Source organism: Tigriopus californicus, chromosome 5 (genome assembly GCF_007210705.1).
Source record: "Tigriopus californicus strain San Diego chromosome 5, Tcal_SD_v2.1, whole genome shotgun sequence".
NCBI classification, from domain to species: Eukaryota; Metazoa; Arthropoda; class Copepoda; order Harpacticoida; family Harpacticidae; genus Tigriopus; species Tigriopus californicus.
This window is the reverse complement of record NC_081444.1, coordinates 14,894,177-14,908,957: the sequence shown is the minus strand read 5'-3', so window position 1 is coordinate 14,908,957 and position 14,781 is coordinate 14,894,177. Positions and strand designations below refer to the sequence as shown.

General features: G+C 41.2%; 2 protein-coding genes across 2 annotated transcripts; both read left to right on the top strand.

The window, feature by feature from the left end:
* Positions 1-2,907: 2,907 nt before the first annotated feature.
* Positions 2,908-8,324, top strand: LOC131880275 (uncharacterized). The gene is made up of 6 exons (XM_059226859.1): positions 2,908-3,737; positions 4,066-4,185; positions 6,492-6,935; positions 7,321-7,431; positions 7,510-7,792; positions 7,965-8,324. The coding sequence occupies exons 1-6, from the start codon at positions 3,378-3,380 to the stop codon at positions 8,132-8,134; spliced, it is 1,488 nt and encodes a 495-aa protein (XP_059082842.1). The 5' UTR covers positions 2,908-3,377; the 3' UTR covers positions 8,135-8,324.
* Positions 4,310-5,114, top strand: LOC131880276 (peritrophin-1-like). The gene has a single exon (XM_059226860.1). The coding sequence runs from the start codon at positions 4,405-4,407 to the stop codon at positions 5,026-5,028; it is 624 nt and encodes a 207-aa protein (XP_059082843.1). The 5' UTR covers positions 4,310-4,404; the 3' UTR covers positions 5,029-5,114.
* Positions 8,325-14,781: the final 6,457 nt, after the last annotated feature.

Sequence of the window (14,781 nt, the reverse complement as noted above, 5' to 3'; positions counted from 1 at the left end):
AGAGGTGCATGGGCTCGCTATACCTTTCATCCTATTCTTATTTATTCAAACTCTGTATACAAATATTTTCCAAATCGCCAGACCCAATACATACATACACATAGCCGAGAATCACACTAAAGAAGATTAACGTACCAATTTGTTTTAGGTATGCTAAAGGGGCTGGACAAAACCGGTTGGTCAATTTGTTGCAACGGTTTGTGAATTCACAAGATGCCGCAGGATCGATGGAAGACTCGTTTGATGAGGACGATGAGTTTGAGGGAAAACCTCATCCAATTGGTGGCGAGGCCGCTAATCCTTTACGATTGCCTATGGATCCAGGTGTCCAACCTCCATTACCTTTAGCAATGGTGAGTTAAGATTTAAGCAAGATAATAAACATGACATACATGTCTTTGTGCTATCTTAGGGAACTTCCACTCGAGCGTCTGTTAGGTCTGATGCCCAAGGCGTACCTATTAGTGATCTGAGTTCTTGGGGATCCAATTCATCCCCTTCTATTGAACCCGAGCCGTCCAAAATCAAACATTCCCAAGGGATAATGGATTTGTCAAAATTCCTCAACTCTGAGGATGACACGCCCCAAGCTGTTGCTTCAAAAGAGAGCNTTTACATGTCAAACTTTTTTTCGAGTCTGCTGATAGCTGAAACGCGGAATCGCATTTTTTGAAACTTGAAATATTTTTTACTCTGCCGAAAAAGATTAATTTTTATCATCCCATATCTTCTGACATACAATGTTTGCCGATGATACGACGCTCCAACACTTCAGTTCTGATTTACCCACCCTAGAGAGAGCAAGTGATTTGTGGCTAAAGAAGCTTCAACACGGATTTCAAATGAACATCAATTCTAAAAAATCTAAAATGATTTTTTTTCAGTCCTAGTAATGCCTCTTATGATTTGAATATTTCCTTGAACGACAATGCCATTCAACAAGTTGGAAGCAAATATGCAGAAACAGCAATAACTTTTTTAGGACTTTACATCGACGACAAACTTAATTGGAAAGCTCATATTTCTGTGCTCAATCACACGATACAAAAGACCCTTTATACCTTCTTTTTGGCCAAGCAAGCTCTAACCTCACATTTACGACAACTTTTGTCTAACGCTTTGATAAAATCACGAATTGATTATGGGATTGAATACTTCGTCAAATCATCCGCAATAAAATCCCTGGAAACGGCACAAAAGTGGGAGATTCGTTGAATTGTGGGAGCGAAGAGAACAGACCACACGAGCAAGACCTTTAAACGGCTAGGTATTCTTAAAATCCAGGATCTAGCAAAGCTTAAACAACTCAAATTTATGTTTCTTTGCCTAAAAGATAGAATCCCGCCCATTCTTAATACCTTCTCGACGAAAGTCATTAGTATTTGATCTGCCGCTTCACTGATTCAGATGGTTTCAAAATTTACCAAACCATATTTTCCCCAAGGCTTGGAACGGTTTCATTGAAGACAAAGTGCCTCTATAACTTTCACTTGACGGCTCGTTGAAACAATGGTGTGGGAGAATAACGAAAGCAATCACTTCCTCATACCCTACCACATGTTGGATTAAAGACTGTTTTTCTTGTGCCCATAATCTAAGCTCGGCCAAAATATCCATTAAGCTAGTACTCTGAGATTGACCATGGTTTCATTGGCGGTGGACCCCTCTGGACATCCCAAAGCTGAAAACGCTCGGAAAACCTGACTTGTCACCCTCAATAATTCCATGCCTGCCTCTTGAAAACAAGCCGTATGGCTTAAGAGGTGCATGGGCTCGCTATACCTTTCATCCTATTCTNGATGTCAGGATCGAGGTCGGCCCAATCAGCCTCTACGGCTTGTTTGAGAGCCGACATTGGAGGACGATTTGACCCGGCTTTTCTCTTCAGCATGGTCTCTATGGAACAGTCCATGACATTGAGCTCTGGAGAGGAAGGGTGACAAAAATGTTTCCCGTTGGCCATGTGGCTTGGGGCCCTTTTGGTGATCTTTTGACCTTCACACCCTTGGGTATGAAGATGAGGGGCGGTTTGAGGCCATTGGATGTCAGATCAGCCCGCACCATGATAGAGGCTTTTGGCGACGAAATATCGTCCTCTGGTTCTCGGATTGTTCTCCAGGTTTTTGCCCGCAACTTGGTCATTTGGAGCATTGAAAACCACTTTTATTTTAAGAATCTTCTGATACAACCTGATAACATCAAGTTTGCTCATTTGTAGGTCGTTTAAACTCTTCGCAAGTGTTCCGGATGTTGTTCGCCGCTTGATGAAGTTGGAGAACTACTTCTTTTAGATCCATGTTCTGGGACTGACTTTGATCACACAGAATTACACTTGTACCAAAGGTGTTAGACGGATGTTTGATCGATCCGGAACTAGTAATATTCAATGGAGCAGGCTTCAAACGCATAAATTAGGCATAAAACAGTGAACTGTCCCGCTTAATCCTGGTCTCCAGGTCTTTGATCTTGTTAGGACATTTTACAAAAATTGGACCCGTTCGGTTTCAAATTGAGCGATGAATGCCATATTGGCATGATATCAATCTATTGCTCATGTAAACTTTTGAGGCAGGCATGGCACATGTAATTTCTTAGACTTCACCATTATTGAAATGTGTGGATCTGCGAGCAATAAAAAAATGACGTCTCAATATTGACTCAAAATTGAAGGGACTAGAGTGTGAATGAAGAAAGGTAGCCCTTACGTCATCGCTATGAACACACGTGTTTTTTATGGCGAATGTGCTCGCTCTGTCGTTAGGGGGCCATTTCAGGACGAGTATGAGCGAGTGGGTCCATTTTTTTTACATGTATAACTTTATCAACGTCTCTTCTCAACCAGCACTTTCCCATTTTGATAAGAAATGAAAACGAAAACTTTCCATAAAACATAACTTGGACTGTGATTGTTTCAGGTCTCGAAGCAAGACTATTTGGACATCAAGGAGGCAAGCTGTCGCAAGGAAAACTTGAATAACGCTCTGAAGGAAAAGTTCCAAAGGGACAAGGAACAACTCCAACAAACCGTCGGAACACTTGAGAGTCAGATCGCACATTTGAAGAATCAGCATCAGATCGAGACGGACAAACTTCAGAACGAGATCCTAACCTTGGAGAAGGACATTGCTGAAAGTCGTAATATCATCCAGCACGTGGAGCAAGACAAGCAAGATTTGAAGGCCATTCACGAGGACCTTGAACTCAAGTTACGGAAGGCGGAGAACGAGAACAAGATCGAAGTTGAACTGTTGAACAAAACCTTGGAGTCTCTACGAGCAAAATCGTCCAATCTCAGTGATGAGCGATTCACTTTGCTCTCTAAAGAGCGTCTTCAACTGGAGAAAGATCTAAGTGATGCTCTGGTGGATAACGAAGCCATGAGAAAAAAGCTTGCAGAGTTAAATGAGCTCATCAAGCAAAGAGCCGTCGATGAATCTCATACCAGAGAATTGCTTAATTCTGAGCTGGTCAAAACCAAAGGTGAATTAACACGATTGGCCAATTCCCTGGATTCCAAAGAGAAGGAATTAAGTCAAGTGAAACGATCATTGAATCAAAGCACCAATGAAGAGCTCCTAGACAAGCGGAAACAACTTTCCAACTTGGAGAGTGATAAACTAGACGTTGATATGCAGCTGAAATTCGCTCAGCAAAAGGTCATCACCTACGAGTCTCATGTGGAACATTTGAACGAGAGGATCAATCGATTAGAGGAAGATTTTGAGTCTGTCAAAGAGGTAAGCGATGAACGATCGAATCGAGAGAATTAAACAAAGCAGTTCATTCTATGAACCATTTGATTATCAAACGGATTAGAAATTGACCTCAGATAACGGAACATATCTTTCCAAAGGAGTTGTGTTTTTTTGCATTTTATTCAAAACAGGTCAAATTCAGCAATGGTTCTTCAAAATAAGACTGATTTTTTTTTCCCTTTTTTACTAATGCGCCAATCAAGTTTTATGTTCTTGAGCTGTTAAATTTTCCTCACCCACTTCCATTCTGAGATTACTTTTTTTGGCTCCGGTAATCGTCCGAAAAATTGTGTGGATGCTTTCGTTTCAGGAAAAGAAGGCCATTTTAGGCAAGTTGAAAAAGAAAGAGGCGGAAATGGAACAGATCAATCTCCAAGTAGTGGAACACCTAAAATCGCAGCTCAAACTTGAAGCAAGAAAATTAGAGAAGGTAAGTGAGCTTGCAGGTTTGGTTTCCAGCTCATCCTTCGGGTATTTGCATTCATGATTGTACATATCTTTGCACGATTTCTTAAGAATATGTGTAAGTGATAGCAATTAAAGAGCAATGATAAGCAAATGAAAAATCTATGAAGACGAGGCCATGAACCCCACTTCTACTTGAACTACATAAACTGCATGTCATCTTGGCTGATCGTCAGTCTCAATCATGATCACGCGAGTATTCTTCAGTCTTGCCTTTGTGGTCTCCGTGTCCTTGGCCTTTCCTCATTTGCCAACGTCCAAAATCCCCGATTGCCAGGATGTGCCAGAGGGAACATACTTTCCGGATCCCACTAGTTGTGCCAAATATTGGACTTGCACCAATGATGGGCCCGTTCTGAGCGAATGTACCGGTGGATTATTCTTCAATTTCGATTTGGAAGTTTGCGACTACCCGGAGAATGTAGATTGCGACCAAGGGATTACTTCAAGCACTTCTACCAGTGGGGATCTAACCACGGATTGGATTACAACCACCCCTTCCATTTCCACTACGAATTTGTACACTACCGACACAACTGCTTGGACAAGTTTGGGCCCTGATGTCACCACTGGAGGAAGTGATTTAACCACTCAGGTTGGAGAAGCCCCGGATTGTCGCGACCAGCCCGAGGGCACCCATTTCCCTGATCCTTTTGATTGTGCCAGATTTTGGACCTGTACCAACGATGGACCCATCCTTAATGTCTGTCCTGATGGCCTCTTCTTTAATATTGATCTGGAGGCATGTGACTTTGAGGAGAACGTGGACTGTGGGCATATCAGTTCAACTGAAGGCCCTGAAAAATAATTTCTTTCCGCCTAGTTTACAGCTCTCGTTACGTAACATTACAAGTGCAAAATGAAAATGAAATAAAAATCATTTTGTAATCTTGATTTTTTGCCTTTTAGGCAGAATCAACTATTCGGGTTTTAAGGACTTGAGCCTGAGTTTGGTTTGGAGGCGAAAGATGGAAGTTCAATCCAAGGTTGGATTGTAGTGTGGAGGATTTGAATCTTCAATGCAAGTTGTAAACTTTGAATTCGAAAACGATGAAAGAGATTTTTCGGGGTCCTGGCCCTAATTATTGTATCCTCGAGATGGCAAAACAAGAGGAGTTGGGAGATGGAGGTGAAATCGGCAAAGTTGAAAGTACCTAAACAGTGACAACAATTTCTCAAGATACTCTATGATGGCGATGAATCTGATAGTATGAATAGTGAAAGTTTTAGCAAAATGTTCCCCACAGATTTTTAAATAGTATATATAATTCGTGTTGATATCTTTCATCTGCACCATTGAAACGTGTTCCCGCAACAACACGGAACAGGTATGGTTCGTTCACCCATCAAGATGGGTCTAGGCCGTCAACAACGTGGGCATATGGTCGTCTATATTGCAAATATAACTACGAAAAGACAAAGTGAGGACTTCTTTTCATTGTCATTAGTAGGAGTGCAGATTTCTGGCAAATAAAAAAGGCCCTTGAATCGCAAAATTGCAAATGAAAAAGCCCCAAAAAGGCAAATTTATTGGCAAACATGATTAAAAATACTAGCATAAGATATATTTGCTAAGGTTAAGACATAAGAACCAAGTGAATTGATTTTGTTTCCTTACCTTGACCAAGGTAGGCCCTGATCTTTGTTGATCTGAAACACATAGCTAATGACTTTGAATAAGTTGCACAAATTTGGTCAGGTTTTTTTTAAAAGTGGCAAACACTATACTAGAGAAAGAAGCAAATAGCAAATCAATCGGTTTTGGAGCCTAGAATATCATTAATCAATTTTCTGCTCCACTAGTCATATGGACATTTAATTACAAATCCAATTGAAATTTCATAAATATCTACTGACCTGCCGGATTTTCACTTAAAATTTTGCATTTTGCCTCAATCAATCGAGAGTGATGGTCCTAGCCGAAAAAGCCGAAGTTTAGGAGGATTAGCGAAAGTCTATTATCAACTTGGTCGTTTTTATTCTACCATGCATCAAGATCGTATTCGTGGTGGTACCTTTGGTCTAGCATTTTCACTTTCAGGTAGTCAGGAGCGCTTTCTGCTTTTCTTTACATCTAAATCGTCATCATTGTTGTCAATCGTTTTAGAGTAAGTTCATAACCCACCATCTTTTTTGTCTCAATCAGTGCAATGTAACCATAGAAAGTCTTCACCTGGTCTGGTTGAAAAATGACCAAGCCGGACAGGATAAAAGATTAATGGATACTCGTCCGTTTGTTAGAGATATTGTTTTTCTTTTCTCTCTTTGCAGGAAAGAGAGAAAGTGGAAACCTTGGAGCAAAAGCAAAAAGATTTGGAGCGAAGTTCTCAAAGGACGCAAAACCATTTGGATGAGGTCAATCGCGATCTGAATCACGCTGCCCAAGAGAAGAAATCTCTGAAGGACGAGATCAACTCTGTGTACGAAAAAATTCATGTTTTGGAAACCAAGTTGGATGAAGAGAAGAGGAAGTTCTCCCATTCTAGTACCCAAATCGCTCAACTTCAGGATCTCGTCAACGATCAAAGATCCAAAACGGAGTCCTCCGATCGACGCATAAAACAACTGACCCAAGAGATCCAAGGGGAAAACGCTAAAAGACGGGAAGTCGAATTCAAGCTTGAGCAGAACAGAAGTGAAAATGGCGAGGACAAAACATCCAACCAAGTTGTTATTGAGAGCTTAGAAGACGAGATGGAACTCCTTAAAAAACAGGTATCAATAGAATCAAGGCAGGGCCTTTTTTCCTGGAATTTGAATGAATTAGAAAGATATACCAAACTTTAATGTGGTACGTTTTGTTTCGCATTTCATCAACCTAATTGCACGGACTGTGATACTGAAGCTAAAATGAAGAAATCTATTGTTATAGGCCAAGGCAGAGAATACTAAAATATCGATTCCTCCTTATCCTTATGGATGCGGTAAACGTTAAAAAGCAAAAAAAGCAAAAGAAAGGAGGAATAACAGTTTGCGAAGCAGACATATATTTTCTGCAGAATTTTGACACATGGGCGCAATAGCCCTTATGTGGATTTCAGGGTTTTTTACTCACCGGTTCTTTTGCTCAATAATCAACCAAAATGTATATTTTGTACAGAATACAAATTTGGCGAAGAAATTTGAGGAAGCGAGCAAGAAGTTGGTCACTGTTGACAGTCTCAACAAGAAAGTCAAGCTCGTGAACACGGAGTTGCAAAAGAAGAACAAGGTAAAAGCAATTTATCTCAATGACGCCCGTCGGTAGCTTTCCAATGTTGATCGAACTCTTTGGTTTTGAATTACACAGCTCATTGAAGATTTGGAGGAGAGGCTGGCAAATATTCATGAGCACGAAGCCTCGTCCTACCAAAAAGAGGTGAGGAAGTTCAAGCTCAAATACGAAATCATGGCCCGGAACGAATTGAACCAGAAATTGGCCGAAATCAATGCATTCCTCGAGGATCGAGCCAAAGAGCAATCCCAAAACGAGAAGACCAAAGATGAAGTGATGCAAAACATTCAGAAAGACCTCGGCGAGAGATTGACACAATCCAAAGACGAACTATCCGGCATCAAATCACAGATGAAAGGTATAAAATGCAAACCATCTTCGTACCTTAATTGAACTACTACTCTGTAGAGCAGCTTCCTTCATTGTTCCACTAAGTTGAAGGTGATTTTCTGCACAAGAGAGTGATTAAGAAAAGTTTTTATGGGCAAATCATTTGGCAATCGAACGAATCATCTTGGTTTTGATTTTAGAAACGGAGAGGGGCATCAAGCAGCTTCAAAGCCAGTTGCATCAGAGGGAACAAGAGCTCCTTTTGGAACGGTCGTTGCGGAAGCAATTGGAAAAGCAGCTCGGAAGCCCAAATGAGCTGAGTCATTTCAAAGTCAACCCATTCAATGAAAAGCCATTCATCTATCTTTGAAACGTGCCAAGATCCACTATTTGTGGTTGCATTTATTAGAAATGACCAATTCTAGTCACTCTGAAGCACTCTCCTGTTTTGATTCATAATCATATGCTTACTGTTATCTTATTTTTGCCCTCATGTTTAAGGGCGCTTTTCTAGTCCCAAACTCATTGTGATAGACGTGTTTTCAATAAAAAATGATCTCGAATAGAAAAAAAAAAATTTTCGTCGTTGATGTGTTTTTCTAGTAACCAATTGGCTCTGGGGCCTCAGATATCTACATAGATCTACTGTAGTCTTGGGTTATCATGAAAAAATGAAATCTTGAAAATCTTTTTCTAAAGTGACACAAACAGGAAATCATTGAAAGATCAATAGCGAGTAAGATTAAAGTCGAATCTCTAAAATTGGTCAGCATTGAAGGTCATTTTTCCCTCGAGAATGAGCATTCTTTGTCGTCTGAAGGAGCTCAACTATTTTCATCCACGTTTTCGTTTTGGTATTTCAAATACAGATATCAGCCACGTGCTCCCTTCATCAATGACGCGTGAATCAATTTAGAGAACGTAAGCAAATACACGGCAATGCCGAATTCGCAAATTACCACCGCTATGGCAATGATAATTGAAATAGTTTGCATATTACCAACGGAAATCGGCGACACCATTGGAATGGAAATTGAATTCGGAACATCCACTGAGGTACTTTCTGTTGCAAACATTTTCCTCCTCTGCACATTCAGGCGATATAAAAGGATAAGCGTCAACGTCAAATATCACAATGGAAACTGGTTCTGACTAACCACTAACAAAGTAAGTCACCTTGGTAAAATGATAATCCTTTATAAGATGCAGATTCCCTACTAAATTTTTATCCCAAAAGGCAGATTTGTCTTGTCATTGTCGGGACAAAACGATTGAAACGGATTATAACTGTGCAATATTTGTGTGCCAACATTTTACAGGAAAATGAAATTTTGAGTTCGAAAATTACCTTTTAAAATTGTTAGCATGTCTAGTCATATTTCTTTCTAGCCCTTTTGATTATTCAAAATATTTTTAATTACCTACTCGCAAGTCTAATCCCTGCATTTCAAGTATCAGGTCATTAAATCAACGTAACTGATTCTCCTCCTCTCGTACTGTATGAGTGGAAAAAGCTCCGCTCAACCCAGCAAAACGCTCCGTCGATTTAACGAGATGATGGTACATGAAAAACAGAAATTTGCTAAGCAAGTAAGGATATTTTGAATGAAATATACGCCTTGGTGTCTCTGTAGTGATTCTAAATCATGATAGAGACCATGCTATTGCTAATAAATGTAATACCCTCGTTTCGGCCCAAACTTGTCTTAGCAGGCACAACCCGGCCAAACGGACCATTTCGCGTTTTTATTGCCTGCGGTAGAAAAAGAATGGAAACCTTCAAGTTCATCCCTCATTATCTCGATTAAAGCTCATTCGCATCGTAGTTCAATTAAAGGTTTAATAATTGGATGAGTTTTGCAACACTACTTTATATTTAAAAAATCTTTTTTGCTACCTTCTTTTACTACTTTCCATTCCAAGGACACTAGAGTAAGGAAATGCCACATTTATATTATCACCAAAAGTTTCTCCCAAAGTTAAGCCTAAACTATTGGTGTTGAAATTTTTGAATGCTAATTATTGGCATAGCATTGGCATATTGGCATCTTTAGAGAAGATGGAAACTTGCCCTGATCCAAGATGCAACGCATCAAGTACGAGAAAACAGGAGCAAGAACCAGCGAGCATCTCATCAGAAACTGAGATGTCACACCATCAGGGCCAGGAGAGCTCGAGGGTCTCAGATCCCTGATGGCCTCTAAAGCATCTTGATCTGTGACCACGAGATCATCTAAATGCTCAACTTGACTGACCTTGTCAATCTCAACAAACTCATCTTCAGAGCAATGAGCTGTTGCTTCTTAAGTCAGTGGGGTTGAAAACACACTAGAGAACTGATGTCCAAGCATGTTAGCCATAGTCTCTACTTTGTTAATGGCTTCCCCATCAACGTCATATGGCCCAACAGTGTGTTTCATCTTTCTCTTAGAGTTCGCATAAGAGAAAAAAGCCTTGGGAACCACCTTACGGTACTCTCAGTTTGTAATTGGTCATTTTCGATGGAGGCCTTCATCTTACCCTGAATTATGTCCAACTTTTTTGGAGACTACCCACAATTACTGGAATTGAAATGCTCTTCAGCCCTTTTGCTAATTTGCAACTCTTTTCGAACAAAGTCTTCCTATATTTTGGAATTTTACTTCGTGTCCCACCCTTGCAAACACATTCAGCGATTGGTAGACCGGAGCAAACTTCTTCAAAAACTGAAACTAATCTAGTAATGACTGCATCTATTGACGATTCCTGTTTCAGAATTGAAATTAAGTCCAGTTCTTCTAATCTTTCTACGATTTGGGCCAATGTTCGTCTTTGATCCTGACCGACCCTACTTCTCCATTCGACATTTGTACATGACTAATGTACAAATCGTTCCTAACATATAGACATACACCCCCATGTGGGAATATGGGATTATCAGGGCGCATCCTATCACAACGAACTAAGTTGAAACCAACTATGGTTAGTTCTTTATGAATGAAATATCTTTCTCAACGGCTAGTTCTTCTAAGATCTTAACTTTTGTGCTGTCTTTTTTAGAAATCAGACTAGCTGGCTCCTTCGTCGCCATCTAGATGGCACACCCTTCGGGCGTGCCCCATGACCTGCGGTCATGATAATGTATCAGTACTCTGGTGATATGTCGCGCTTTAGTGTCGGCGCTCTGTTTCATAGAGCGCTCTGTTCGAGGGTTGGTTGGGTACGCTCGGAACGCTCGAGCGATAGTACGTTCGAGCAGTCTCTTCCTTTTTTCGGAAAGGGGTGGATCGTGGTCACCCAACCTTAAATTTGATTGGATATTCTTGATCGTGTTGAACGTTCACCATTTGTCCATGAATATGCTTGATGTCTGACAGTGAGGGGGCAGTGGCTACTAATTAGCACATGAATGTATTTCTCCATTTGAATTCGTGTCTTACAGATAAACTTTGTTATTAAATTCAACACACGGCATGACCTGCGGTCATGATTTCAGACAGTAAGGAGGGTGGGTGTAAAATATGTTCTAAGCAGGCTCTCAATGTTTGAGATTACTGTCTATATCATTAAGAAGTACAACAACGGCATGACTTGCGGTCATGATTTCAGATAGTAAGGGGGTGGGTGTACACTTTGGCCCAAGCATGCTCTCGACATTTGAGAATAACAACTCTAAGCGTGACATGTCTACACATGAACCTTCCCTCATTGGGTATGGAAGGCATTTTAAAAGGGAACTATTCGTGATTCTCCCTCTTGGACAGTAATTTTGTACGTAATAATCTTAGTCTCTTGCCGCGAACACCAATGAATGACAGGACGGAGTTTGTAGGTTATTAAGAACATCACATGCACGACACGTTACAGGCTAGTACGTGTAACGTTACTTTTAATCTACTTGGAGGATGACCAACAAGACCCTTGTTAATGAAGTTGAATTTATAAATATAAAATTGGGATTTCTACTTTTGGTGACTACCGGAAATGTACCTCGAGATCGACCCATTTCGGGCTACGAAGCACCGATTTTCAAAAAATAACCGCTCATTGCATAACCTTTTTTATTCGCAACCCAATTCATTTTCTGCAAGTTTCTGTGGAACCCATGGCTTGGGCGTGGTAGTGCGAAAAGATGGTCTGCAGGGCACTGCATCACTCACCATTGGCTTGCTCGATGGACCATTTCCGCTCCAGTGGTTTGATGGACTTTTTCGACCGCGGATGTGAACTTTGGATTGGCCACACGGCTACACTATTGAAGCTATGGACTCCAAATTCGCCGCCTTTGGCGGGCCACTCATCCGACTGTGTCCTGTATTGATTTAAAGTAATTCTATTGCCGCAATTGGCCGTGAAAGCGTTCGGCCAAAGGCGGGTCTGTTTGAACTGAAGAGCGTAGGCCCCCCTCTACTACAGAGCCTGTACACGTACGGTCATGTTCGCCAAAATGCACCGATTGAAGAATTTTAAAGACGTATTCCACTTTCGATCTCAATTGAAGCCTATTCGATTTACTATAGTTTTCTCGCAGAGCCCCGGTTGGGGCGTGGTGTGAGCGAACGTGTTTGTTTTGATCCTCCCACCCTCAGTATAGAGCGTAGGCCATACATGAACGACCGATTCGCAAAAATGGACGGATTTGCAAATTTTCAGTGTTGAAACGACTCTACTCGTCGAGGCTAGGCCTTTTGTGTTTCTTCACATGTGGCTCAGACCCGCCCTTGGGGGAGGGAGTATTTTGAGCCAACGTGTTTGTATATACTGTATAGAGCGTATAGGCCCCTACTCGAACGACGGACGTGTTCAACTTTGCACGGGCCCCACGGCCAAACAAATAAAGCTATCGCCCGGCCCGCAGACGCGTTTTGCGGGCGAACCTTTAAGCTACTCACCTCTGAAATTTCAAGACATTATGTTCCTAGAATTGGCCGTCAAAGCATTCGTGGTGGGGCTGGTCGGATTGAAATTTGAAAACTGTCGATTTTTCCTCGCCCATTTTGGGGGCGTTGTAGGCGTTTGATCGAGTTGAAATTTAGACATGATGCTATGCTTGTCAAGGCGGTCATTTTGGTTTCCTCGAAATTTCGATCCGTGGGCGGGTTCTCATTTTGGGTTCGAGGCCCAACATAGCCAAACAGAAAAAGGAAGGGAAATGAGCTAGCATTTCACGGGCGCGATGAAAACGCCTATAACGGGCCAACGGCGGAAGCTACACTCTTGAAATATAGCCACAAACATCCACACCCCGTGTGGGCGTGTCGTGTTCAAATTTCAGCTCATTCGGTTAGGTGCGAGAAGAGATCCTTCGCCCGTTTTGACGCCGCGAACAAAGCACGGGCGCGTGCGGGCGGCAACTTTGCCGCTCTCTGGACGGCCCTGCGGGCCTGGAATCCGGAAAATGGTTTTTACAACGGAGCTGGCCCGTTCATCGGTAAACCCGCGGGTGTGCTCGAATCGTCAATCCGATGCCTGAGGCGGGCGTGACAGGCGCGCTACTAAACACGCCCGTTGTGGGGGAACGGACAAACAAACCCGCTCATTTTAAAATGGTGCTACTCAAGTTGGCTCATGGCGCGTCTTTTCATTTTTGTGTTGGGCAGCTACATTTGAATAGCAACGTATTTTGGGAATAGGGGTGGGGCAAGGAATATTAGGGAGGAGAGTGTTTATAGGAATAGGGGTGGGGCAAGGAATATTAGGGAGGAGAGTGTTTATAGGAATAGGGGTGGATTGGGTATTTGAAGGAAGAGGAGGGAATTGGGAGAGAGGGTGGGAGGAAGTTAAATGGGTTAAGGAAGGGGGGTGGGGTGGGATTTATTAGGTTTAGGAATAGGGTCAGCTCTAAAACTACGAAACTGAGCTATCCTATTTCTCGCCTTTCTTTGCGTTCCTTCTACGTGGACGGAGGTACACCGCACATTAAGGCACGTCTTGAGTCTAATGGACTGACGGCACATGTACTGTATGGGTGAAAAAAGGACAATCTACCTTCGAACGTCCCTTCTTACTATTGTACCTCTCAAGGCCGAACTTGAGAAGTTTTTGACACCATTTAAGGTGGTCAAACTGACAGACTTTTCCTTCTTCAGGACAAGGCTGCTTCCGGTAAGCAGGGCAGACTGTTTTCTCCAAAAAAAATTACTTTTGACATGTTTTGAAGTACTATTACTTGAAAAATGTTAATCAGGCGTTCTTGATAAAGCAAGACTTTGCTCTAAACACAATCAGTGAATGTTTTTAGCTAATAATATTGCTTGAAGAAAATCGTTTCAGGAACATCCTGACGAAACTTTAAATAATTTGGTACACTTGTTTTGAAACTATGGTTCCTCCTGTGGATATGACTCTCAAACCAAAATTAGGCATAGGTATTGTAGCTCTGAGTTACATATTGTTCTTTAAACTCATTTAAATCCGCCATAATCATAGAATGACATGTCTTAATAAATATGACACCTTTCTTAATTTGACTATTTTGGATACTTATGCTAAATACCTAGTGGATCTAGTGGACTTTTCTTTGGTATTACTTTGTGCCCCTTAAATAATGCCTAAAGATAATTTGATAGTTTTTGATTAATATGTACATGGTTATTTCATTTTTTCTTTTGACTTTTAAAATCAATTCAGATATTATGGGTATGTGAACAGAGTTGTACATCAAAGAGATCATTATTTACCAAAAACATTTTAATATACTATGTAGCACGGAAAACTTATCATTTTGTTACTAGAGTTACGGTCTTAATTCAACGCAATGACCTAACTTGGCGGGCAAAAGAAAGCCGTGTCGTTTCCTCTCTTAAGAGTCCCTAAACTTTCGTGGCTCAATATGAGATTGCCGTTTGCTGAAGTATGCCGGTAAATTGAATTAAGTGACAAATTCCATCTTTGAATGGTGTAGGTCGACCCTGAAATTTATTCCTATACGGTACATGCTCCATTTGTGGGTCAACTGGTTGATTTCCACGTCATTTTACAAGGAAAATAGTAAGAATATAAAGTTGCTAAATGAAACTTTATTCATTGAATTATCAT

What these genes read in the sequence shown, in the direction of transcription:
- LOC131880275 (XM_059226859.1), top strand. Translation starts at nt 3,378, where the DNA reads ATGAGAAAAAAGCTTGCAGAGTTAAATGAGCTCATCAAGCAAAGAGCC. An exon ending in ATTTTGAGTCTGTCAAAGAG is followed by an intron (nt 3,738 to 4,065) that starts GTAAGCGATGAA and finishes CTTTCGTTTCAG; the next exon opens with GAAAAGAAGGCCATTTTAGG. An exon ending in AAGCAAGAAAATTAGAGAAG is followed by an intron (nt 4,186 to 6,491) that starts GTAAGTGAGCTT and finishes CTCTCTTTGCAG; the next exon opens with GAAAGAGAGAAAGTGGAAAC.
- LOC131880276 (XM_059226860.1), top strand. Translation starts at nt 4,405, where the DNA reads ATGATCACGCGAGTATTCTTCAGTCTTGCCTTTGTGGTCTCCGTGTCC.